This window comes from Lissotriton helveticus, chromosome 5_1 (assembly GCF_964261635.1).
Source record: "Lissotriton helveticus chromosome 5_1, aLisHel1.1, whole genome shotgun sequence".
Taxonomy (NCBI): domain Eukaryota; kingdom Metazoa; phylum Chordata; class Amphibia; order Caudata; family Salamandridae; genus Lissotriton; species Lissotriton helveticus.
This window is the reverse complement of record NC_136065.1, coordinates 1,395,316,846-1,395,341,718: the sequence shown is the minus strand read 5'-3', so window position 1 is coordinate 1,395,341,718 and position 24,873 is coordinate 1,395,316,846. Positions and strand designations below refer to the sequence as shown.

Below are 24,873 nucleotides of genomic sequence, written 5' to 3'. Positions count from 1 at the left end.
CCGGCAGCTAGGGAAGGCACCCACTTCACCACACACGCACGCTCATGGGCCAGGATCGATTACTGCTTTATCTCACGAGGTTTAGCTGGTGGAGTCGTTACGGTGAAACATCTGCCTCGCACCTACTCGGACCATTGCCCTGTATTGACTGTTCTGGATATGCCTGGCTATGCAAGAGTACGTCCGCCGTGGCGGCTCTTCCCCTCGGCCCTCCTTGATCCGGTCTTAAGCAGGAACTTGGTGAGGAAATTGAGGCCTTCTTCCCTAGGAATAAGGGGTCTGTTGATAAGGTCGAAACGGTATGGGAAGCCTTTAAAGTGACTGTGCGGGGTGTTACAATATCTAAGAGCTGTGGCGTGCTCAGGGACATTGTACGCACATTAGCAAGCCTTGAAGCGGAACTTAAGGCGTTAGAGGCGGAGATGGTCGGTAATCCTTGCCCTGACCTAGCGATGGCATTCAGGGCCAAACTGTCAACTTATGAGGAGGAAGCGGCCAGGGAAGCAAAATTCCGCGGCAAATACTGGACGGCTAGGCGTTACTGCGAGGGAGATAGGCCGGGAAAAGTCTTAGTGGCACTCACAAGGCACCAGCGGTTTGCCACACACGTATTAGAAATCTCTGATGGTGCAGGCAGGACCTACCAGGACTCTAAAGGGATACAGGAAACCTTCCTGCAGCACTATAAACGGCTATATACCACACAGCAGACTGGTGAGGTGGAGCTCGGGAATTTCCTGGACGACATAGCACTGTGCTGGCTGAGCGATGGCGATAGGGCATTCTTGGGATGCCCTTTCGAGATCGATGAAATCCGGGATGCGATCATGTCACTCAGTAACGGCAAAGCTGCAGGACTGGACGGCCTACCGGCCGAATTTTATAAATGCTACATCGACATAATGGCACCAGTACTGAAGGAGGTATTCGAAGAGTCGTTGGAGGTGGGGATACTGCCGGGCTCTATGAGAGAGGTGGCGATCACTTCGCTTCTCAAGCCAGGGAAAGACCCGACGGATACTGATGCCTATAGGCCCTTGTCGCTGCTAAACTGCGATGCAAATATTCTTGCAAAGGTGCTCGCGACTAGACTGTCCCTACTTATGACTACCCTGGTGCTGCCGGATCAATCTGGATTTGTCCCAGGGAGAGCCACGTCTCATAACCTCCGCACCCTGTTCTCCCTCATACCTACCATCTCGCCAGACCAGCCAGTCGCTGCTGTGTTCTTAGACGCCACCAAGGCGTTCGATTCGGTTGAGTGGGGTTACCTATTGGCCATCTTAAGCAGAATGGGTTTCCCCCGGATATTCATCACCTGGGTGACATTGCTTTATACCTCTCCAGTTGCCAGGGTCGTAGTCAACGGTGGGCTGTCGGCGCAGATGCCGATTACGAGGGGGACTAGACAGGGCTGCCCCCTGTCACCCCTGCTATTCGCCCTGGCAATTGAGCCGCTGGCTTGCAGGATCCGGCAATTACATAAGGCCAGCGCCTTTAATTGCAATCAAAGGCAGATTGGCATTTCCCTCTATGCAGACGACGTTACTTTGTATGTGCGACACCCACAAGAACACCTCAACCCACTTTTGAGAGAATTTGTATTGTTTGGTGGCATTTCCGGAGTGCACATCAATTGGAAAAAGTCGCAATTCTTCCCCCTTACGCCCTCAGTAGCCCATTTCCCGCTTGATTACCCATTAGAGTGGTGCAGTACTGACTTGAAATACTTGGGCATAGTAGTATCGCTCGATAAGGAGGACACGGTTCCACTGAACTATGGGGTAGCCATCTCCCAATTGGCCGACAATGTGACCCGCTGGTTAGCCCTACCGCTGTCGATGGCGGGCAGAGCCTCCCTGATAAAAATGGTCATCCTTCCACGTTTCCTATACCTTTTTCAAAATATACCCTATTACCCGGGAGCCTATTTCTTTAAAAGACTCCGATCTGAACTGCTTCGCCTTTTCTGGGGCGGAAAACAACCGCGCCTCAGTTGGAAGGTCTTGACACTGCCATATGACCAGGGCGGATTCGACGTACCAGATCTGGAGGTGTACTACCTCAGTGCTCAGGCTCAACATGCTTACTACTGGGCTAACCCCGCTCCCTTTATGCCTCAGGTTGCTGCTGAGGATTGGCTCGTGCACCCGCTGCCGCTCAAGGGCATGTTGATGGGCCTGGTTGGTGATGTCGAGACGCCTGCTACAACTGTTACCTGCACCATGGACTCATGGCGGAGAGTGACCAAACTCCTTGGAGCCCCTATGCTCTACTCACCGGCGCTGCCCCTTGCGTACCACCCGAAACTATCGCTTTTAATGGAAAATGGATTTCGATCCATGTGCAACCGCGTCCACCTTCATACCTGGGGTGATTTGTTTCAGGAGAGACTGTTCCGTACAAAGGATCAGATCTTCCGGGCTACTCCCCCGTTGCCAATGGAGGTGTTCTATTACATCCGACTCCGTCAGGGTATGAAGGAGATAATCCCTAGCTTCCCGGAGGAACCGGGCACAGTGTTGCCATTACACGTCATGCTCGTGTCGGACGGCAGACACTTGGTGTCGAAGTTGTATACAGCCATTCGGGAGCAACGCCCTCTTGCTCTGTCCAAGGCACGAACTGACTGGGACTCAGACCTACCCACTGCACTCACTGACGAACAGTGGAGATATTGCTGCTCGGTCACTGCCAGAGTCTCCTCTAGCTGCAGACTGAAAATTATCCACTATAAGTTCGTACAGAGATATTATTATACCCCAGTCAGGAAGCTGCGATTTCAACTCTCGGAAGACGACAGATGTGCGAGATGCCGTGCAGAGGGCGCGGGTTTCCTCCACCTGGCCGGGGAGTGTGGCGTGATACAGGAATACTGGGAGCAGGTACATGCTGCGCTCCAGGTGATGATCGATGGCCCTCTTTCCATTGAACCGGTGGTGATGCTACTGGGATATACCAAAAACGTACCCAAGTCAGACCGCAAATTTGTGGATATAGCGCTGCTACTTGCAAAAAGGAGGATTGCTTGCAGGTGGGGGAGGGGCAGGGCACCAAAATTTAAGGAATGGCTGGACGATCTCACGTATTGCCAGGACCAGCACGGCGTTTATGCAGAACTGTTACCTGCCCGCTGCAAACCCAGTGACTTTTGGTCCCCCTTACAGGTATACTGGATGTCTCAAGCGGCCCACAGCGACTCCTCTGGAGATGACGAGCCGATACCGGGCCTGTGAGCATATATAGGCGCTTTACACCACTCTTGCCGTACTGTATTTCACACGATAGGACGGGCCGTGACCCGCTGTACTCCGCTCCTAACTGTCCTCCCACGGACGGCCCACTGGAAGGCTAAGCGGAGCTACTCTCACTTGACACACAGATGACACTCTAATTTACCGGGTGCCATAGCTGGGAAACCGGTTGGGGCTAGGACGACCATGGGCCGGTGGTACCGGAGGTAGCTCTTCTCCCTGCCTGCGGCGATACTTGGATACGGGGGTGAGATGGTCTCCCCACTATTTGCCCCGCTATGTGGGTGGAGGGAGTGATTCAGGTAGAGTGACCTCTTGTTCCGGGATGTTGAGGGGATATATTTACACTGTTCCAGCCCTTGTAACGATGATGTTTGTCCGCTGACTGTACCGTAAATGATACTGTATTGGATTATTGATGCTGTTAATGTCATGACTCTGTGTTGCACAACGCTAATAAAAAAAAAAAAAAAAAAGCTGTGAAAATATTGTTGATGCTCTTTTTCTTTTTGTTTGTATTGAGTCGTTGCAACATTTTTCTTTGACCATTAACTGCTGCTCTTTTACAGTAGTACTGTTTTTTCGAAGGCTGCATTGGGGTTTTGTTGTTATTTGCGACTGTTGTGATCTCTCCGCATTTCCCTCTTTGGCTTTAACTGATGGTTTTCGACAGTCAAAAATCGGAAAATTAATTAAGGCCTGGTTAGTAGCAGGCATGCGATTTAATAGTTGGTTTCTATTTTTTCTCGCACGTTTTTTCTGCCTTTTGGTTAAGCGGTTGTTTGGTGTGCAGAATTTTTTCGCTATCCTGTTCATGCTGGTCTTTTTCTAAAGTTTCATGGTTTGTACTACTCCGGACTCCTGAACTATTTCACGTAATATTTTCCTCTTCCTGATTATCGTCGTTTTTTTTGTTGATGGTTCTTTATCTATTATCTGTTGCATTACAAATGTTATTGGGTCTACCATTCTCTTTTCCCGACTTGGTGTAGCTTCTTTATGTGCGTCTTTTTGCCAAGCAATAATATCTTTTTCATTTGATCTGCTATTGGCACCCAGATTTGCATACTTGCATTCACGTAAGATGTCGCTGAGTATTGATGGTGAGTCTTTTAACTTTTCCAGTATTGGGCTGCAAGTGCAGTTTGGAACCTGGATCCAGGGGCGGGATTGGTCTCGAAGAACTTCAGACAGATTTCCCAATGAATCCATTTTTTTGTTTATACTGGATATGTGTTCTGCTATTGTACCCATTAGATGGATTTGAATGTCAAGTTTGTCTGACCGCATGTTCAACGTTTTAATTGAGGTTTCCAAGGTATCACCCAGTGCACTATGTAGTGCAATTATTGATTCCAGGTTTTGGCTGAGACCGCTCATTCCTGCATGATTGCATGCATTTACTTTATCAGTGTTTGACGTAGGTCTACTATATGCGAGTTCATCATGAGTCGCTGGCTTCCGATATTCCTCATGTTGTGTATACAAGGGACCTTTGTATGGTGACCCTTTTGCAATTGATAGGTCGTATGGCACTGACGTACTTGAAATTTCTATGATTTTTGGTTCCTGACGGCGCTCAGCGTCAGGACAATTGGGAGAAGCTAAATATCCTTTGTTTTCTACATCCCGATTTGACCCACTGGATATCTCAATTAAATTATTATTTGCTGGTTCCTGGGTTGATAGATTTCTTTGAAGCTGTTTATTTGAGATTTTTCCTTGTACCTCCGTTGTTGCAGTTATTGACTTTGTTAACTTGGGGCCAATTTCACTTGTTTGCTTGCCTTGCTTTACATTACAAAATGATATACTTTGATGCTTTTCCAAGAGGATTTGGGAGTTCGACCAAAGATCGCACCCCTCTCTCTCTTTGCTGATTTTTCGCTTCAATTGATTTAAGCGTGAGTCCAGTCTTGGAGTCGAGTGGTTATTTGGTTGTACCTTGTGCGCCTCCTCTGTGGTGCTAGCATTGTAACTTCCTTCAACATCACCAATGACCAGTAAAACACTTTCCCTTGGTGAGTGTATTTTTATTTCTTTTGCTATTTGGGTTGACAATTTTGGTGTAATTGTGGTCCTTTGGAGCCGTGTGTTTGATGGAGTCTCTTCCCTGGATTTTTCACTGGGACTGTCCGTTATCCACTCTATAACACTTGAGGAAATCTGATGATTCATTTGTTCCTGAGCCGAGTCTTGGGCCGAGCCATGACTTCTATTTTCACTGTGCCCCGTGTGTACTTGGGCTAGTATTTGAAAATGATGCTTGTTGTTTCCCTGGGGTATTTGTGTACAACCGCCTAATTCGTCTGTTGCTGTGCCCCTTGCTGTAATAATGTTTACGCTAGGTGGTGACGATTGTTGGTCAACTGACTGCGTAATTGCCTTGCTAGGGGTCATTGGCTTTTGTAATCCATTTGAGGTTGCTGGCATTGTAAAAATTGCTGTGACAGGATCTTTCAAGAATGTAAATTTTCCATTTGACTTTATTGAACCGAAGATTGAGTAAGTTGGGGGTATTAGTGGGGGTATTAGTGTGGTGGTGGGGGGGTTGGCTGCAGTGTCTTCAGAGGGGCTTGGGAGTCCTTTCGTTTTGGATTTCCGTTTTATGGTCTGCGGGGGGTTCCTACGTGTCCTCCCCGACCTCATTGTGCCAGCAGACGTAATTCCAAGCTGACCCGAGCTTTTTGCTTCCCTTTGGAAACTTCACACTGGATACACTGGGTACTCGGGAGGTGGCTTTCTGTGTGGTGGGGTAGGCAGTGGTGAACGTATGGCGATTGTTAGTAAAATAACTGACCTTGTAAAAAAACCCGCTCCACGCTCCACTGCACACCTCTACACTCCACTCCAAAATCCTTTTCAACAGTGACTTCCTTTACTGCTGCTCACCACCTCTATTGTCACTGCCACTCAAACCCCTCCACCACTCCTCACCGTATTTCACTGCTCACTCACAAGATGGTACAGCTCCTTTGCTCCTTAGCTGGTTAGCTGGACAGATTGCTGCCGGTGTTGCTATCTGTAATATTGCCCAGCCTCCGCTCTCAGCTCCTGGCTCTGATTCGTATGCCAGCTCCAAGCGCTTCCAATGCTTCAAGCGCTTCAATTTCCACTTCTGGCACTTTTCCACGGCCGGAGGAGTGTAGCACTGTGCCTCAGGGCTTCAAATATTCTGTTTTCACAGCCCACTCCCGGCCCACACCTGACCCACACCTGACCTGCACCTGACCTGCTTCTGCTTTTTGGCAATTCGGTGCAGTGTGCCTTGTGGCACTTTTCTGGGCTTCAGGAGCTTCAGGGGTTCAGGGGGCTTTTCGCGGGGCTCAGGGCTTCAGTGCTCGTTGTGCTTCTGGTGCTTCTGGTGCTTTTCTGGGGGCTTCAGGACTCCCTGCCCCCCCTTCGGCTTTCTCCTGCACCCGTTCCGCACCCGGCTCTTGGCTCCCGCTTCTCACCGCTTCTCTTGGTGCAGGGAGCTTCAGGACACCGGAGCTCGGAGCTCTGATGCTTAAAAACGCCCGCTTGCAATTCTCTCGTTCCAGTGCCTTTGCTTGTGCCTTCTTTCGTGACGCCTGCTTCACCGGCTCACCAACGCCACGTTCAGCTCTCTGCTCTCAGCTCGACTGCACAGCTCAGCTCGTGCTCCACAGCAACCTCCCAGGAGGCAGGCACAAGTGCAGGGAATGCCACAGAGGACACTGCTGCACCAACAACACCGTGCCGGTATCAGCGTTGTGTGGAGCAATCGTGATTTTGGAGTTTAACCAATTTAATTGGACATGTTGGTGAGCACAATGAAATATGCCACCTGTTGAGTCCATCGTTCTGAGGATATCTAAAGGCAGTACTAAGACGCCGGTCAATTAATTTTGGCTTCGCTAACTCAACGTCTTGAAAGCTGATTTCTGTTTGAGTCCAATTTCATTAATGATTGGATGACTTTTTATCAAGCTACTTTACGCTCAAGTTACTTTCTGTCCTGATGATGACTGAATAGTGACCCAGCGGTCGAAACGCCGTCGACGTCTTCTGTGGCCCTAATTTGAGAAGGACACATTATTTTGTTTTTGTCTGTTCCTTTGTATACACAATGTTTGTTAGTTAGCCATTTGTTTGGCATGTGAATTGTTTTTTTGTTCTGCCAACATTTTTCTTGAGCGTATTTGTTTCTTGGAATGTGTTTTTTTAGAAAAAACGAAATAACTTTTTATATAAAAATATATGCATAATAAATTCTTATTGCTCATGTAAATTCATTCATGTGTATTTAGGCTTCTTCTTCTTTTCCTTTTGTGAATTTTGTTCATGTTATTAATTGTTCACCTGAACCAATTGTTAGGTGTTATGATTAGTTGTCCCTGGTTCAGGGGTGTTGGACAGTCCCTGTAGTTTATAAATGCACCAACAACACAGCCAGCCTCCCAAGACCTTGAAATGTCTCCACAGCTGCAGGCCTCCCCAGAACGTTCTGGCTCCCATCTGCTACTGTCCTCACCTGAACTGCCTGCGTCACTGTCTCAAACAACACCTGCAGTTCAAAAGAGCAAGAGGCATGTTGTTGCCCCACTAGTCCAAATGGAGACATCAGCAGGTGACATGGAGAGGGATGAGACACCAACCTTGGCTGGGGAAGGAAGCACTTCACTCCATACAGCAGTCCAGCGCAGAGGGTGCCCGCACAGGAACCAGACGCTGCAGGCCCAGAGACAGCAGTGCTGCACAACATGTGGAGGGTCCCAGTGTCTTCCATGGGCTGGAGGGTAGCATGGTGAAGATACAACGTATGCAGGGGAAGGCCATCCAGTCGGTGCAACGCCAGATGAGGCACCTGAATGGAAACATGGAAAACATAGGAAAAGGCATCAGTGCATTGGTGGATGAGAACAAAGAGATGGCATCAGGTATGAGGGAGATGGCTGCAGGGATGCGGGACATGACTCAATCCGTGCTTCTCTTGTGCACAAAACTGGACCAGGACAGAACAACAAGGCGGAAGGACAGGCAGGAAGCACAGCGACACACTAGAGCAGTTAACCGCCTGGCCACAGCAACTTCCCTTCTTTGCAGGCGATGCGTCAATATGCTAGAGGGACTAGCACACGGCAGCAAGGAGGTGTCCAGGGGCCTTGCAAGGGTGACGAGTGCTGTAGAGGTGCTGCTTAATGCTCAGTCAGCACATACTGCTGCTCTGGATGTACCTGAAAGTGAGGAAAGCACCAGTAGGAGCAGCATGACAAACCCCCCTGTTGCTGAGACACGGAGGAGCAGCAGGCTCCATGGTTCTCCAACTGCCCACATACCTAGTGAGGACAGCCAGCCAATTTCATCTGGCACCGGTAGGCATGGCCGAAAATGACTAATGCTGCCCACACTCCATGACCTTTAATGGGGAAGTGAGCCAGGGCTCCAATTATTAATGGATATCATTTGTGTTGCACATTTGTGCCTTACAATACTTGCGTAGTGCCAATAATCAACCTACATTGGGTACATACTCCACCTGTCTGTTTCTCTTTACTTATTCAAAAATAGTTGCGTGTGATCTCTGCCCGTCTCCTTCTACCATCTGTTGCTGGTGCTACTCCTGCTGTGTTGGGGTCAGGCAGTGCATGTTCATCATCATGGTCCTGATAATCGCACAATTGCACCTCTGTGCTCTTCTTTGTAGCAAGTTTGTTCAACATTGGGCAAGGTGCAATGATCTTACAGCAGATGAGTGGTGAGTACTGCCGTGTGCCTCCATTTTCGTGGAGGAAGCGGAACCTGCTTTTTAACAGCCCAAAGGTGCGCTCCACAACGTTCCTAGTGGATTTGTGTGCCTCGTTGTATCGTCTCTGGCTTGGCGTTGATGGGTTCAGGTAGGGTGTCAGGATGAACGAGCGGACGGCATATGCGCTTTCACCTATTTGAAAATGATAGAGCCATTAATCACATGCGCAAATACACATACATCTGCAATATCTATCAGGGTGTGTCACCATGTTTTACCTAGCAGGTATCCTTCTCTGAATTCCCCCACTGTCAGGCGTGTGTAGATCCCACTGTTCTGAAAGATGTAGTGGTCGTGGGTGCTTCCCGGGAATATGGCCACAATGTCTGTGATGATGTTGGCATCACAGATTACCTGCACATTGATAGAGTGGGTTGACTTCCTGTTTCTGTAAATGTACTCTGTGGCAGCAGGTGGACAGATTGGGATGTGGGTGCCATCAATACAGCCGATGACGTGTGGGAACTGTGCCAGTTGATAGAAGTCAGTCTTGGTCTTTAGCAGTTCCGCATGTTTGTCAGGGAAGCTGATGTAATGATGCATTCTCTGCATCATAGCCTCTAGGAACTTCCGGAAGAAACAGGATAGGCGGCTCTGGTACATCCCACCTACCCCAGCAATGACCCCCTGGTAACTCCCAGATACAAGCAGGTGTAGGCTACAGAGCACCTGCACATGCAGGTCCCTAATCAAGTCCAGGATGGTTTGAGGGTGTAGCCTGTACCGTTGCAAGATCTCTGCCTCAGTGAGTTTGAAGAGTGGAATCCCCTGTCTGTAGACTTGCTCCTCCCGTCTCCAGACCCTCTCTCCTGCTGCCTGTAGCCGTAGCCACCTTGCTATCACGTAAAATGCCGCCATTCTGGTCACACTTTTGCATGTTGGGGCCTTTTTTATAGCCTGCACCTGGTTACCACCTGGTTTCAATCCATGGTAAATACCGACTCTTAAATACCGAATTTCATGAAATTCGGTATTTTAGAAGTTACCTACATCTCGATTGTCATTTTTTGCCATTTCTTATTTACCGATTCGGTAAATTCCGATTTGGTACATTCCGATTCGGTAAATTTCAATTCGTATTTACCGATTGGCCTTTTTTGGTGTCCTACATCTCAATTGCCCAATACCGGTCGATAACGGCCGAAATTCGGTATTTTCGGCCGTTACCGACCGGTATTTGGCTACCTACATGTGGCCCTAAGACACTTTTCATTGATCAGAAGCTAGCTCTCCTGATAGAAAAGGTTGGGGTTCCTGATTTAGGGTTTCTTGTATCATGCTGTGAGTAACGTCTGGGGTGTGATTGAAGAGTGTGTGTTTATGAATATAAATTCGAGAGTTTCGGATGTTGTTGTGTCAGTATTAATGAATGGTATGTGAATGAAGATGTTGGATTCGTGAAAAGGGGTGTTTTGAGGTCTGGATATTTTGCATCTTGTAGTGTGAGTGTAATTGTTTGTTTGATGGCCAAGGCTCCTGGCCATAGCAACCTCAAAACAGTAGACTCCTATGTCTTCACCCACCCTTTGCTGAGGGTGCCTTAATGATGGGGTGCCCTGTGGGCAAATTGGACGAGCGTGAGCCTGAAGGGGAATTCGACTGTTTGGTGGATGTATGCTCCGGATTCTGGCATGAAGAACCCTTAGGAGCAGGTACTGGGTTGGTTACGTTTGTCATGTCACCGTGGCCTGCTGCTAGTGTTAATGGGGCAATTTCTGCTGCGGGAATGTTCTTGATTAGTGGATTTGTGTCCTGGGTTCGGAAAAGAATCAACTTAGGGAGGGGAATTGCTCTGGAATGGCTGAGGCAGTATTGATATCTTGACCCAGTACACAAGTTAGAGATGAAGCAAAGGAAAATGCGCTGCAAACCAAATCTCCTGTACAGGACAGAGGGGTAACATCAATGATCGCTAGTTATCATCTCTGTGTTTGGCAGTATGACTCCAAAATACACACAGTGTGGATCTTGGCGTTTATCTAGGTAAAGTCAAGCGAATACATAATGGGGGGTAGTCCTGACAATAAATGCGACGTCAGCTGTGTGGTATGGAAGGAATAGGCGGGACCGCTATGAGTCTGGAATTCTTCAATGGCGATGGAGACATTGTTGAATGCTTTCAGTGCTTTGATGGCAAAGACTTACAAAAGCGGTGATGGTCCTGGTGTTTTGTTAATGAGCCCGAATTCGACAGCAAACAGGTTGGACTGATGCTTTTGGTAGAAATATATGTATTGCATTGGTTTAGTTTGTGAAATCTGTGAGAATTGTAAAATAATTAGGCATATTTGAAAGTGGGTCTTTGAAGTGCTGCTAACAAATAATCAAATAATTCACTGGAAAATTGAAGGAAATTATAAAAATATGCCAATGAAGGAGAACCAGGATTAGAGGTGAGTAAACCTTCTGTTTATTTTAACCTATTTCCAAAAGCTTTATTTTATTGTTTGAAATGTGGATTACACATGTGTTGTTTCAAAACACTAACAATTATGCTATGTTACACTTTAGGCTAGTAAACAGAATGAAGAAAAGGCTCAGAAAGAAATACAAAACATGGAAGATTCTAGAAATCAGATACGGTAAGGAACTATAGTTCTCCATATTATACATTCAAATGTTTTTCTGTACAACTTACGAAGTGCTTTGTACCTTTTGTACCATAATGCATGCATCCGCAGTTGATGACCTAATTGACAGCATTGCGAATATGCCTGTCAGCATGTAAGTAACTGTGATCTTTATTTTATATTACTGGCTTTTAGGAACCAGAGAGGTTTCTCTGATAGTCTGTGCACTACAAAATTCTTACACAGTTCAATATGGCAGTACATTGCATTATTCTTTATACATTACCGATGAAGAAAATTAAGTTTTTCTTTTCATCATTAGTGAATATTCTAGATCTTGGAGCTCTACTGATTCCTGATGCTTACCCCCACATGCATCATTGAGACATTTTGCACTTCTTAATTTGCGAAAAATAAGGAATCGCAAATTAAGAAGTGCAAAATGGTATGCATCATTATTTTCGGTATTCATTTTTGATTCGGTAAAAATCGCAATTTTTACCGAATCCCAAATAAATACCGAATTCTTAAGTTAATTTTCGCAATTCCCATTGATTCCTATGGGCCAAAAGGCCCATAGGAGTCAATGGGAAGGCATTAGCAAATTGCGAGTGGCACTTTGAAAATTTCATGGGTGCAGGGGGGGTCCAAAGGACCCCCCCATGCACCCCTGAAATGTATTTTTCGCATCATGTTTCACACACACATGTCCTAAGGACATGTGTGTGTGAAACATGAATGTTGAAAAAAAAACATTTTCAGCATTTGAAACACTTTTTCCAAATTTACCGAGTGGTTCAACCACTCGGTAAATTTGGCACCCTAATTGCGAATTTACACTTTGAAAAGTAATGATGCATTGCTTTTAAGAAATCGCACATCTGCGACTTCTTAAAAGCACCCGCAATTTTAGAACTCGCAAAAATGTTACGAATTCTAAAATTGCTTCATGCATCCCAAAAAGCACTTTTGCAATCGCAAACGGCCGATTTTAAGGAATCGCACCGTTTGCGACTACAAAAATGCTTGATGCATGTGGGGGCATGGGCCTTATTTTAAGTTTGCCAGGCTTTAGTCTGTTCCACCGAGACAATGAAGGGATGTACTCCACTGCTTTGTCGGACTACAAAATACTATATTTAGAAATATCTGCCTTTCTGTGCCTTCAGAAGATAATTCTTCATGGTGGCTCCTCTGAAACCACTGTAGTTTTGCAATGCAGATGGGGTGAAGTGGACCTGCTCTCCAAACTCCCAATGCAGAGATTGTTTCTTGAATGCAACAAATACATGTCCCTGAGATGTTAGTTTTTCCCTTTGTGTGGGGGTATTTATTTTTTTTCCTATTCGAGACAACCACGCTTTCACTCTCGGTCTCATACTGGAAAGAAGTATGGGACATATGTATCAACATACCGTTTTGCAATTCCTAAATAGCGATTTTTAAGGAATCGCTATTTAGAAATCGCAAAATGGTATGTATGTAGGAAATCACTTCATTTTTAGCGATTCCTTAACATTCCTAAATTGCGATTAGCAAATTGCTAATCGCAAATTTCCCATTCATTTCTATGGGCAAGGAGACCCATAGGAATGAAGGGGAAATTTGCGATTAGCAATTTGCTAATCGCAAATTGCGAATATTTTCAAGGGTGCAGGGGTGTCACAAGAACACCCTGCTGCACCCCTGAAAATGACATGTGTGGGCATATGGCGCACATACATGCCCTAAGGGCATGTATTAGCGTCATATGGCACCTTTAGATTTTTTAAAAATTGCTTTTTGAAAAGAATTCGCAACTTACCACCAACTAGAAGTTGGTGGTAATTTGCGAATCCTTATGGGCATTTTTGAAATTATTTTTCTTTGATACATTGCATTTAAGGAATCGCAAAATTTGCGATTCCTTAAGTGCAATCGCAAAATAAGGAATGGCAAAATTTGCGATTCCTTATTTTGTTGCCAAAATGTTTCATACATACCATTTAGCAAATTAGCGAATTTCGGCCTTTGCGAATGCTAATTTGCTTGATACATATGGCCCTTAGTCTTTACATCTGTCCTAAATGGAGTGAATTGCCTGAGATACTTTGGACCACTAGTGTCAGTCTTGCTGTCTGTTTACAAAGGCAGGGCCCAGCGGAGGCTCAGACAGTGGAGGCATGACAGTTCATTCAACTCTCAATGCAGCGAGCAAACAAGGAGTTTGTCAGACAGGGTACTCTGCGGCATAAAGACATTTGTATGGTATCCTCTTCTTTTAGTGATAAGATTTTTTTTTCCAAAACATTTTTTTCTTGTTGATATCCAATTGAAGACATGGGCCGCAGAAGCCACTCATTGCCAACACATAGAATAGCAGATACATGAATCAACATTTCCTATAGTTGTAGCGGATAAATTCCACAAAAGATACATTATAATATACACAAAAAAAAAGAAAAGAAAAACGAACAACAATAAAACCAACTGTGCCACATTGTGTCTCCTTAGCTTACATATTAAACCTAAACATATGAGAATATGTTGTCATCTACATGTATAGCGATTACAAAGAATAGGTATGTACCAACTAGCCGGGATCATGATAATGATTCATTAATATCTGTCGGGGAAGGAGAAGGCTCCAGATATATTCCCCTATAATCAGCCCACCTTTTCCAAATTATGTAATGTTTGTGGGGGCACCCCCTTGCCTCAAATACCGGGAGCTTCAAACCCATGCAAAAAACAAGACCCTTCTTCCACACCCCAAGCCCCAATGATGTCTCAGCTTTCCAAACCCTTGCAATGTCTCTCTTGGCTAGCATTAGGCCCAGGAAAAGGAGATGACATTTGTATCCGTTTCCGCCGATATCCTTCGTAATGTGGAGAAGAGCTAACCTTGGCGAGGAGGCAATAATCTACCCCAGTACCTCAGACAGTCACGCAAATACCCCCTTCCAGAATTTGGTCAACACTGGGCAAGCCCATACAGTATGCAAAAATGAACCCTCTATAGAGGGGACGCAATAAGTCCAGCATGCCATAGCCTGTGCGTGTTATAATAAGCTCTGTGGATATATTTGAATTGGATAAGGCATAGACGAGCAGCGATTGCCACACCGCGTGGAGATGCCAACGCCTCCACCCAGTCATCTTCCTCCAGAGGACCCAGATCTTGCTGCCATGCCTCTCTAGATTTGTGGAGTGTGGTGGGAGGATTATTAATAAGTGTACAATATATTTTTGTAATTTTGTGTTCCCCCATAAATACCTTCGCCTCAATAGGGTTAAATTCAGGAATCTCCGTCAAGTGAGATATAGATGGAGTGAAGGCGTGACGGAACTAGAGGTAACAGTAAAATTGTGTGTGTGGCTATCATACTCAGTTTGTATGTCTAGAAAGGACTTAAGGGTACATCCGCGTACAACTTTCCCCACTGCATCTATACCAATTGCTTTCCTGCCTCGAAAACCAGGCAGGTGCAGCAGCTGTGGTAGCTGCCCATTATTCCACAGTGGAGTCTCCTAAGTGAGACTTCCCCACCAACCCTTCTGACAAAGCGCCGTCCTCCAAAGCTTAAAAATTGTGACCGTGGTGGGTGGTAAGTCGTGGAGCAATGCAGCGGATTACAGAACTCTGTGGAGAGCATTGTCACCCAGCCGCCAACGCTCCTCTTCATAGGCTGGATCGCCACGATCACCGTACCACCAGTCATTGAGGACAAGTATATGAGAAGTCATATAATATGCATGGAAATCCGGGGTGGTTAATCCACCGGAGTATGTTGTTTGGGAACAAGCCCTCAGAGCTACCCGTGCAGCACCCAACCCCCCCAAACTCCCCACAAGAACCGTGCGAGGATATCATTTAGTTGGCAAAAGCACAAGGGTTTAATAGAATATGAGTGGTTCTGCAACTGGTAAACAAAAGATACATTATCATATACACAAAAAAAAGAAAAGGAAAAACGAACAACAATAAAACCAACTGTGCCACATTGTGTCTCCTTAGCTGACATATTAAACCTAAACATTTGAGGAGACGTGGCAAGGAAATAATTTTAAAGATTGCGGACCGACTGAAAAGAGACAGGGGCAAGTGGCACCATACACGTGTCTGATCTCCCATCTGCGTCCACAGCAGAGCAAGGTTCCTACTCCATGACAGGGCCTGCGACGAAGAGAGATGTACACCCAGGTACTTAAAACCATCTGGAACCACGACTACCTCCTGCGCCCAATCACCAAGTCCATCATCTCCCTGCAGCGGCCACAGAAAGGATTTCCCTCGATTCATATGGACACCAGAGGTTTCACCAAAGATTTGCAAAATGCGGAGAAGACGCAGGGCAGTCCTTTTAAGATTGGTGGGAAAGAAGAGAACGTCTGCCGCATAGAGTGCTATTTGGTCGGATATATCAGGAGCCCATTCATAACCACACATCTGTGGATCCACCCGCATCAGAGCCAGAAGCGGTTCCATGGCCAGAGCAAAAAGATAAGGGAGAGAGCGGATAGCCTTGGCGTGTCCCCCACCCAACAGGAAAAGTTGTAGGGACCGAATCAGCCACACGGACTGAGGCAGTTATATCTGTATATGGCAGGCGGATAAGGCTGAGCAATCGGGGGCTGATATTAAGGTGAGAAAGCAAAGTGGAGCGATAGGTTGGGTCTGGTGGCTCAGTGGACTAATGCATCCATTGCAGGGACCTGTGTTCGACTTCATGGTCACAGGTTAAAATCCCAGCGTGTCCACTCAGCCTTTCATCCATCTGAGGTCGATAAAATGAGTACCATTGAGTTGGGTAACAATAAACATCTGTTATTCAGCTCCAAGAGACCTCTGGGTGAACGTGCGCTTTACAAATACACATGTTATGTTATGCAGGTCCAGCTTAAAGAGTCGAAAGTCTCATTTATATCTGCCAAAAGAAGCGCAGCAGGGGTATTGAGCATATTGACCGCCGCAATAGCATTGTGGACGCACCTAATGTTGTGGCAGCTAACGCAATGTGGCATAAAGCCTGCTTGATCCGAATGCATAAAATCTGTAATATGTTGAACCAGGTGGTTAGCAATCACTTTAGCCAGAAGTTTGGCCTCTACATTGTACAGGGAAATCAGGCAATAGGACGGGAAATGTTCCGAGGAACGGCCTGGCTTCAAGAAAATGACAATCTCATGGTGCCTCCAGTCCAGTGGGAGGCTGCCAGATTCCCAAGAGGCCTCTAAGGCCGCTAAATAGGGTTTCAAGAGTTGCGGTGGTATTTTTGAAAAAATTCACCTGGGTAGCCGTTCGGGTCGGGCGCCTTGCCCACTCGCATTTCCAATAAGGCATGTAGAAGCTTGTCTATTGCTAGGGGTACATCTAGTGACTCTCGCATCGTGTCAGACTGTGCGTGAGGGGGGGAAGTCATCGGTAAACTTCTGTATAATGGCGGTAGGTAGGACTTTGAAGGGGGCATAAAGATCCGCAAAGAAAGAGGCGTAGCTGTCAGTGATGGTGAGCGGGTCCTTAAGTACAGTCCCATCCCGGCCAGTTACACCTGGGAGTACCTGGGGTCGCAATGTCTGTTAACACAAATGCTGCAACAGAGCACTAGACTTATCTCCCCACTGATAAATAAGACTAAGGGTGGCGAGCCAATAGACTTGTGCTTCATTAAGGAGTTCGCTAGCGTACGACTGCTGCAATGTTTTCAGTTGTCTGCGCACGGTCTGGCCCACCATATCTCTACTGACACGCTCTAACTCCAGAAGCTAAGCTTCAATCTCGAGCAACTTAACATGCTGCTGTCTGCGAAGAGCAGTGTGTGATAAGATTTTTAAAGTATTTTTTATAAAATGTATTGTCTTAGTCTCTTAGTACCATTAAACCAACAAGTCAATTGCCAGCCATACAATTAGAAAGCCTATGTTACTCAGACCACCAGTCCCTCTTACAATGGCATAAACATATTTCTGTATACCTGACCTTTCTCCAGGATTGGCTATTTCATAAAATCACCTACTTTGTAGTTTTCTTCATTTCGTCTGTGAATCCCTAATACACTTTTAAAATATTAGTGTAACCAGAAAGGTGAAAAGGCATGCGCCATGCAGCAGGCCGTTATCTTATTTTTTGTCATAAAAAGGTATGAGAGACCTTGATAGAAGTTCTGCTTTTGTGGGTGTCTTCTGCTATGTTTACCAATATTTTATAAATATTTCTATAGTGGATTTCCTCTGCCTTCTGTAGACATATCAGGCATAATATGTTGTATTTCACTTGTGTTCCAGGGTTGCATTTTTCATAGGATTCCCTTTCAAGGTGGTTTGTGAGGTGAGTGTAGTCAGCCTCGGGATTTGTCCTTCTTCTGTGTAAACTGCACACAAAAAAGTTACATTCTTGAGGAATGTAACATATGTAAATGTAGTATACTTGTAAAGCGCACAGCTGCCCCAGCAACGGGGCGTCCTGGCACTGTATAACTCTGGGGAACCCGTCCTGGCTTTCCCTGTGGGATGGTCCCTTGCTGGGAGTCCCCAAGGTGGAGCAAGGCATCCCCGGAATTGGTAGGGCCGTTGTGGAGATTAGGCAAGCTAATGCCCAGAGTTGCCGAGTGGAACCCCTGATAAGAGTAAGCACCGAAGCGAGAATTATCGAGTCCGCTGACCAAGGTCCACGACCCTGCCGCGTCGGGAATTGAACCCTGGTCCCAGGCTGACTTCTGCTCTCAGGCCTGCCGCCTCTAACCAGTGAGCCACACTACTCCACTGCATTGCACATGCAAAGCCTTGAATGATGGAAGAGGTTTGTGTACCTTTATCACATATGAATAAACCATGAAGGACAACTGTCCTCCTTCTTTGGTGAGGAAATCACAAAAGCATGTTGTGTCTTATGCATCATAAACAGATAAAAAGGGTGAAAGGTGCAGAATTTACCATGACTTTATCTTTGAAAAGAGATACTTTTTATTTATGATATATCGTTTTATGTTCAGGACTACTACATTGTAGATGTAACCCCTTGAATCCAAATTTTACTAAGACTTACAATTTAAAATAATAAGTTTAAAACAGCTCTGGCTAAAGAAAGCTGCCATTAAAAGACAACCTATTTTGGTGGCTGTCCAACACACCAAACACTTCAGAGTGAGGGCATCCAGTCAAAAGACTGCCGATGAGCAAGCTGCAAAATCTGTAGATCAAATATGGAAGGTTGTGGCATTAATCAGCTGTAGGAAAGTGCCCCTTTTTGCATGGTTACCCCCCACTTTTTGCCTGACATCTTATACAACATGACTTGATGTGCCCTGGGTTCCTGACAATCAGTTTACCAGTGCCTGTGTTCTTTCCAAAAACTGTATCTTTTTACCCACAGTTGGCACATCCCTGGCAACAGGTAAGCCCCTTATAAAAAGGCACCAATGGCACTATGACCAGGGAAATCCTCTAAGGGCTGTGCCACCCTTAGAGGCCCTGTACTTTAACAAACACACACTGCCACTGCAGGCTGCATGTTTTGGTGTAGAGAAAAGTGAAGCATCAACATTGCACACATCCCTCTGAGCCATGCCTACACCGCACTGCCTGAGGCCTAGGTAAGTCACCCCCCTAGCAGGGTTCAACATCCCGAGTTGAGGGCACAATGGCATGAGCCCTCTTCTCCTACAGTGTCTAAGTCCGTTCTTAGACACTGTAAGGGTAGTAAAGCCACAAAAGACTATATGGTCTGGGAGTTGGTGATTATGAACCCCACAGCTCCATAATTGCTTTACTAAAAACTGTGAAGTTTGGTAGCAAACTTCTCAGCACATTAAACCCACAAATTACGCCAGTGTGGGATTTAATGTAAAAAACACTCAGATGGCATCTTAGAGATGCCTGCTGAAAATTGACAGGCCCTGGTGTGGTTCCTGAATTGCTGCCCACCATTTGCCACCACCAGACAGGTTCCTGGACCCCTGGGAAGAGAGCCTCCACTCTCTGGGTCCAGAAACAAAGAAGCCCATCCTGGGCAGAGGTGTCATGCTTCCTCCCCCAAGATGGGCTTGGTCCACAAAGGGGAAGCTTCAAAGTCCTGCCACCTTTGGAAGCTGTCCCTGCCTTTCAGTGCCCCCAGCAACTGTTTCCCACTGGTTCTGTCCCCCACTTTGGACAGGAAAACCAAGTTAGGAAGAGAGGTGTGCCCGCCTTTGCCACCCTGCCCCTCAGGTGGGGGAGGTGAGGTGAAGGACACCCAACTAATGCCCCTAAATTTAGTATTTAGGGTCAACCCTGAACCTTGTCTCCTCAGATTTGAGGAAGAAAGAAGGACTGAAGAGCGGTGCTGACCCAGGAAAAAGAGGACACCTACTGCTTTAGCCCCAGCCCACCGGCCTGTTATGACTCTGACCTACCTACAGTGAAGAAACCGGTATGTCCAGCAGGCAGCAGCACCCCAGAGCTCAGAGAACCTGCCATGCACTCACCTTACAGACTCTGTCTCCAGTGAGCACCGGATTTGCTCAACAAAGACTCCAAGACCAGAATCCAGATTCAGGTGACTCCGCTATTCTACACCACTCTGTACCCAATGCCCACGGCCCGAGTGGCCCAGCACCATCAGGAGATCTCCCCAGCGATCCTGACCTGGGATCTGGTGATCCCTGACCTCCCTCCAGCTTCAAGAAGACGCCTGCACCCTCAACCTGAAGGGGCTCCCTGTCTGCGACTTGAGCTGGAAAGAAAGCCAGGCGCCAGAAGACACCCCTGCACCGACTTCCCACTGCCTTGGGTGGCCCAACTGATGGTGTCCGGGCATCCACCAAGATCCAACTTACTGCTCCAGCAGGTGGTCGCCTTCAGGAAGTCTCCTTGTCCGAGCCTACAGCAGCTTCACCGAACCAAAGGTTGAGCTGACGTCAGTTCTTTCTTTTTTCACACCAGCCAGTGCAGATCCGGAGAGAGCGGAACCTCAAGTCACTTTGACTCCCCTTTTTGCGACTTATGTCAACATATTTTCGAGTCATTCGACTCCTGGTGCATGCAGGGATGTCCTGTCCTCGAACCGTCTTGAAGACATGTGATTCCTGTCACAAATTGATGTCGGTTACGGACCCACACCTTGTGTATCTTTGGTGCCTGGAGCGCAACCACGAACCAAAGTCATGCTCTGACTGCCAGGCCATGAACCCGAAGTCTTTCCTGGAGAGATTCCGAAAGCTTCTCGAGGCCCGGCAGTCCGCTCCGTGCCGTTCGAGGTCCTGGTTGAGAGGGCAGTCATGGGACCAGTCGCAGAGTCGTCACCACCACTCTTCTTCCAAGTCTTCGTCTTCGGGTGAGTTGAAGCACAAAAAGAAGGCAAAGAAGCACAGTCGCTCTTCGCGTTCTCCCCGTCCGTCGGTCGACGCAATGCAGGAAGCAGAATGTAGTAGTCTGGCTCCACCCGAGGAGCCTGTTTGGTCGACTCCGGTCTTCCCTCCCTTTCTGGGAGCCAGGCTGACGTCGGGACCGGGGCTGACCGGTACTTTTGTACCATTGTTATCCCCTGGTGTTCCCTAATGCCCTGAGTGGCTACCAGAGGGTGAGGAGGACTGGAAGGGGTCTGTGGACCCTCTAGGAGACCAGTTGGAAGAACCAAACGGGAGAGAGGAGTTGGGTGAGGCCAGTGGTCTGGATATTTCCCCAGACCATGGCAAGCTTTCCCCCCCTACAGTGGCTACGGAGGAGGGTGCATCTTACACAGTGGTGTTGGGAAGGGCGGCCGAGGCCCTCAACCTCGAGGTTCCTACGGTGGCAGTCAGAACTAACCTCCTTCTGCTTCAGCTGGCAGTGGCCTCTTTGGAGCCCCTGTTGCTGTTCAATGAGGCCATCACGGACATCCATTTGGGAAACTGGTCCAAGCCAAACACAGGGGTTCCCCGGGCGACCCTATTTTCCTTTCCCAACACCCCACCCCTGAGAGCTTGGTGGTCCAGCCTCAACTTCCAAGGGCTATTCACTAACGTAAATCAAGAATTGCTGAGCTGTTCCTGGAAAGAGGGGGAATATATGTGGCAAATGATGCGGTGGATGTTGTTGGGATAAAGAAAAATTACCTCTGGGTATCCATTTTGTTGGATTTAATGCCCTCACACACCTTTGCAGGTGTCATGCTTCATCATTTGGGCCTGCTCCTCGTTGGGTCGGCGGTGCAATACCCAACGGGCAACACCTCAAAGAGGGGCTCTTTAGCGGAGATCTTTTTCCAACGGCCGTGTAGGTGAAGTGCGGGTGTGGGGCCAGTATAGTATGTAGACGTTATAAGGTGATTAAAATAAAGCTAGGGTTACCAAGGAATGATTTATTCTGGTGGTCCGCTGCTTTAATTAAAAAGAGAATCTAGAAGGTGAGCCTGGAGTATTATGCTTCCAGAGGTCTTCCAGAGTGTGCTAATGTCCGGTCAACATGTTTCTCGCTAATGTTTACTAATAGGCGATTCTTCAGGACCAATGGAACTATTTAGCAGGCATCTACGGAGTGACTGTCTACAGGAATGCCTAATGTGTTATGAGTATACACTAGTGTGAGTTAAAACCATAAAGTAGCAGGAAAAAACGGGGGGGGGGGGATTAGTTTTATCCCTATGTTACCGTTCTTCCGACAATAGCCTGTGTTAAGCTGTCATTACCTGTTAAGGAAAGAGGAAAAGCAAATCACAGCAGGAAATTCAACAACGCATCAATTGACTACATATCGCATGCCAGTGTAGTGTATCACTAGCGTGCATCAACATACTAGTAGTTGTGTACATGCATTCTCCTATGTGGAACATACAGTGGGAGTGCCCCTGTGGAATAAAAGCAGAAATTAAAGGAATTAAACATTAAAATACCAAGGTGGTGAGATGCAGCCTGCGTTCCTTAGGTGGTGGTTGATGTAACTCACCTAAAAAGTATAATGTTCAGTTAACAACAGTATCCAGCGGGTAAAGCTTCAGGATAGGTCTTCCACTGCAAGGCTATGTACAGGGTGGGAACTTTAGGTTAAACCATACTAAAATTCCATTTCTGTATGTTGATATTGTGGTATTAATTGGTAAATTCGAGGCGTACCCAATGTGAGGCCTAAGTAGGTGTGTGACATGTAGTTCCTAAAAGATCAATTCTTAAGGAGACCCAATGTCTAGACCGCAGTAGTCGGGGCTGGTGTGATGCAAAAGGGTACTAATAAAAACGGACCACTGGTAAGGGATGCTGATGTGCACAGGTCAAAAGCCTAGGTCACAGTCTCAATGCTGCACACAGTATATATTTTTAAGCACATCCAGTTGCTCAACCGTAAAAAAGGTTAGAGCCTGAGTGTAGATCAACTGAAAACCACCCACTAGATAATATAGTCACATTTGTATAGTGGATATTTTGCTAGCGGCGTTAGTTGTGTAGGGGCTGCGTGCGTATCTTCACAGAACAGGGGTTAAGTTATGGCAATCAGTATGGATTACAGCTCCTTAGGTTAATCAGTGGGCTAATGCTTATGCTCGTTAACGCTGTGCCGTTTTTAATTACAGTGGTAAAGGTTGATGAATCCGATATGCAAGAGGGCACATCGTGTTGAATCCCAGTGTGGGCAGTAATTGCGGGGCTAAAATGAGTGGGGTCTTTTGACCAAACATAACCGCACAGTGAGCCAGGTATCAATGCAGAAGTTAAAACAGGGATCACTCGAGCTCCGGCTTTAAAACTAAATTAGCCGAGATCAACAAAGACATAAGCGAACATAAAGAATACCTTGTGAAACAGAAAGTGACCAAATTACAGAAGGACATTAAGCGTTTTGAAAAAGAGAAAGTATACCCATACCTGAAAGCGGATTACACCCCATCAGGCACTGGTTGCCTTTCAGACTCCAGCAATAACTCTTCTAGGAGAGGGTCCAATAGTGACAGTAATTCAAGCAGTGATGAGTGGCAACCACGCCAACGCAGAGGCGGAAGGGGAGGGAGACGAGGACAATATACCTTTCCTCACCCTCAGATACCTTACCAGGGACCCCCACTTTGGCAAAACCCCACGTTTCCACAAACAATGTCCCAGTTCGGCCCGCAATACCCCCCTCAATTTGCTCCACAGGGTAACCAACCTTTTTTAGACAGAGGTTGGGGTACAGGGCGAGGGCGAAAGAGAGGGAACGCAACAGACAAACGAGTCCAGTGGGAAGACACGACACCACAAGGGATGGACACTCGGAGCAAAACGAGCAAGAAATAAGCCTGGTAGTTAATCTCTCCACTCACCAACTTACCTCTGAACAAGAAAGAGTTTTACCAAAGGGCCTCGGATTTGTCCCTACGACATAGCAGACAAATTCTAACAAACCGTGGAATTACAGAAATATTTCAGGAAGATAAGACTACATCCTTTCTTCGATGGCAAACCCCAGGAACCTTGTGATGACTCCGGTCTCCACAACCCATCCACATTCACTCCACACAGTGGAATGGTACCCAACGAGGTCCTAACGTTTGAGCAGGCAGTGCTTAAGGCCGTCAGGAATCTGACTAGCGCCCCGTCCCACAGCAATATATCCAAGGTTGAAAGGGATATTTTGATTTCACTGGCTAATGACCCTACCCTCACCATAAAGCAGGCTGAGAAGGGGGGAGCGACGGTACTAATGAACACCACCGACTATGACATTGAGTGTCATAGACAATTGAATGACACCCGCTATTACAGAGCTATTGCACAGAACCCCACTGAACGCCTCACTATCTCCATCATAAGTATGGTGGAATCGGCTGAATGCAATGGATGGATAAGTAAAAAGGAGGCGGAGTTTCTGGTCAAGAAGAATACCAGGGTCTCGTATTTTTATACGCTCCTAAAGATTCATAAGGGACTCAGACCTGTCCCTGGATGCCCAATCGTCTCAGGCATTGATTCAGTATTGGAACCTTTATCCCAATTCTGCGACCACTTCCTCCAACCCCTGGTGAAACAAATTCCATCCTACATACAGGACACAACAGATATGTTGAGCCTGTTGCAAGACTATGAAGACGCACCTTCAATTGACTTCCTCATCACACTCGACGTAGAGGCCCTCTACACAAACATCCCCCAGAGGGCCTCCTTAGGGGTCATTGAGGAAGTACTCAACAAGGTACCTTGGGTATCACCTACCCCTACCACTTTCATTATGGAATGTGCAGAAAAGGTATTGACAGAAAACTATTTCCAATTCAAGGGACAACACTACCACCAGACGCAAGGCACATGTATGGGGAGCACGGTAGCCCCCAGTGTAGCATGTCTATACGTGGCTGACTTCGAGGAAAAGCACATAT

At 46.8% G+C, this 24,873-nt stretch overlaps 1 protein-coding gene across 12 annotated transcripts in view; it reads left to right on the top strand.

The window, feature by feature from the left end:
* SYCP1 (synaptonemal complex protein 1) overlaps window positions 1-24,873 on the top strand; it is a 6,803,167-nt gene that overhangs the window by 3,368,060 nt on the left and 3,410,234 nt on the right. For all 12 annotated transcript variants that reach the window (XM_078644363.1, XM_078644366.1, XM_078644361.1 and 9 more), the window contains one exon: window positions 11,536-11,606. In XM_078644363.1, coding sequence (XP_078500489.1) covers window positions 11,536-11,606 — 71 coding nt within the window. The remainder of the gene's footprint in view (window positions 1-11,535; window positions 11,607-24,873) is intronic.